This window comes from Aplysia californica, unplaced genomic scaffold, assembly GCF_000002075.1.
Source record: "Aplysia californica isolate F4 #8 unplaced genomic scaffold, AplCal3.0 scaffold00131, whole genome shotgun sequence".
Taxonomy (NCBI): domain Eukaryota; kingdom Metazoa; phylum Mollusca; class Gastropoda; order Aplysiida; family Aplysiidae; genus Aplysia; species Aplysia californica.
Window position 1 is genome coordinate 393,925 of NW_004797401.1, and position 2,668 is coordinate 396,592.

The 2,668-nt window shown below is 40.9% G+C and overlaps 1 protein-coding gene across 2 annotated transcripts in view; it reads left to right on the top strand.

Moving 5' to 3' along the window:
- LOC101853547 (protein unc-93 homolog A) overlaps nt 1–2,509 on the top strand; it is a 26,436-nt gene extending 23,927 nt beyond the window's left edge. For both annotated transcript variants that reach the window (XM_005096540.3, XM_005096541.1), the window contains exons 3-4: nt 131–401; nt 2,165–2,509. In XM_005096540.3, the coding sequence (XP_005096597.1) occupies nt 131–401; nt 2,165–2,454 (561 nt within the window). In that variant the 3' untranslated portion in view covers nt 2,455–2,509. The remainder of the gene's footprint in view (nt 1–130; nt 402–2,164) is intronic.
- The last annotated feature ends 159 nt before the right edge of the window (nt 2,510–2,668 follow it).

The following is a 2,668-nucleotide window of genomic DNA, read 5'->3' on the forward strand; positions in this document are numbered from 1 at the left end:
TGTCTCTGTCTCTGTCTCTCTGTCTCTCTGTCTCTCTGTCTCTCTGTCTCTCTCTCTCTCTCTCTCTCTCTCTTTCTCTCTCTTTCTCTCTTCTAGTCTGTTACAACTTACTCTTTTACTTCCTTTCCAGGATTACATCAGCTGTGGTATCGGCATTCAATGGGTAGGCTACATTATGACGTCATACGGAGTTTGCACAGCCGTCTTCGCAATCAGTATCAACTCCCTGGCTCGTCACATGGGCCGCTTGTCGCTCTTCATCATCGCGGTCTTGGCAGACGTGAGCACCCTAGTCGCCATGTTGATCTGGTCCCCTGCCGGAAACGAGTACGTCGCCGTGTACTTCCTGATCCCGGCTGTTTCTGGGATCTCTGAAGGCATTATGCAAGCACAGTTTAACAGTGAGTTCGTCAAGCATGACACGGATCAGTCTTGCTAATTGTGTATTATAATTTTAACTGTTCTGTAAAGACTGTTCTGCATCATCATCAATCTGACGGAGCCCCATGCGGGTCTTGTAGAACAATCATGCTGTTGCTGCTGCTGCTGCTGCTGCTGCTGCTGCTGCTGCTGATAGTGATGATGACGATGATGATGATGATGACGCTGTTGTTGTTGTTGTTGTTGTTGTTTTAAATGAAACATAATCTTTGAAGATAATAACTCCCTGGAAAACTTAACTTTTGCCCAGGGAAATGTTAAATGTGATCTGTTCACCTACAGCGCACAATAGACTTATTAAGTGGGACCCTTCAAGTGAAATGGCCAATCTGTTCCCTCTTTCCATTTTCATGTTTGAGATTTAGATAAATTATTATGTACAAAAGGCGCTAGAACGGACTACAAATGTATGAGAGTAGATGTCCTACCGAATTGTTTTCTTTACAAAGAGAGTTTATTCTTAATTATTCCGAATAGACCTAATAAGTTTGCTGGATTAGTTCTCTGCTTAAACCCAGTCACATCAGATCCGATTATTTTTACTAAGTGTTTAGTCCACATTGAAGGTTTCACATTTTTTGGAAATGGTTGACAACTTTAGTTAGTTGGGTTTTTTAAAAGTTTAATTTCGTATTGATAGCATAATGCTTTTTTTGTTGTTGTTGCTGTTACACAAGTGGCGACATACACATAGACAAATGATAGGAGGTGGCAGCAAGCTTACATTAATGCTTAATCAAATATAGCACACGAAACAATTGTCTGCTTGTCAAATGGAACTGGCTTTTAAACGCCTACAATGATATCTGATCGTATGGTTCCTTGGCCTCTTAATTACTTGAAAGTAGAATATAGAACTCAAGAAAAATAGGTCTGCTCTTTGCCCTTGTCTAAATTCTTATCTTGTTCAGCTGACCAACATAGCTTTATAAAGTGTTTCCTGTAAAACGGTGGGACGGCTTGAGTAAAGAAGGAATCTTAAGTGTCTTGAGCAGTGAGCAAAATTTGTCGCTTTACAATCATGTTCTTGGCAGTTTTTCCTTGTGTTGGAAATAAGCTCTGTTAACTTTTGCTTCTGGAAGAGCTTATTTTCAAAGAGAAAACGTTTACGTATGGTTTATTGACTCCTTTTTCTTCTTGTGTGTGTTTGTTTGGGGGTGGGGGCTGCTAGCTTAGACTTGTTTGAAATGGATTTGTAGATGTTTTACGCCCCTATCGACACACTTTAGAGGCTATTTCGATCTTGCCTGTCAGGGACAACCTGGGCAGCTGGTTAGTAAACGTCGTCCCAGCTCTGACAGACGGAGATAATCGATTACCCCCCCCCCCCCTTCCCCACACCAACCACTGAAAAAGAACTCACGTCTCTGCTCTGTGTGCTATGGCCAAGCTCCAAACCGCAACACCACAGACGCCTGGAGACTTGTTTAAAGCTTGATAAACTTTGACAAATAGTGAAAGTATACACATTTTTTATGGTGTTTTTTTTTTGGTCACCCTTAAAAAAATGTTCCGAAACACGTCTCGAAAAACAGCTGCACTGGTAAAAGCCAATGTAAAAATATACGCCCTTTCTACCTTCCTGTAAGTATTTTTCCTTGTGCGTAACTGCTTTGATTTTCTTTCTATAAAATGTACACATTAGTAATGTTTTAAGTCGTTAGTGTTACAGACCAATTATTATGTCTGCTCACTCAGCTGTCGTTAATGTTTATTTCTACAGCTCTTGTGGCTCAAGTGTTCTCCGACAACATGACTCCGGCTTTTGCGACCTATCACACGTCTAAAGCCACGTCCTTCACCCTGACCTTTGTACTCTCCACCTTTGTGTGTCTGCGGTACCGTCTCTTCATTTCCATCGGCCTGTACGGACTGGGGCTTGTAGGGTATTTGATCACAGAGTTCCGCCTAAAACGTCGAGCTACTTACACCGACAAGCACGGGCAAACAGAGGTCAAGAAACAGTCTGACATCGTCGACAACACAACGAAACACAACAGCGGACTTCAATAAGCATTGAGAACTGTTCATTACTCAATATTGCCGAATAAAAACGAATTCACTCTTATTGCTGTTTAATAGTCACTATAAGCTAAAGGCATTTCTCATCGGAATACATACATATGTACATTCAGAGAAAGTCATACAGAGAGAGAGAGAGATAGATCTCATCGGAATACATACATATATACATACACATACATATACATATATATATATATATATA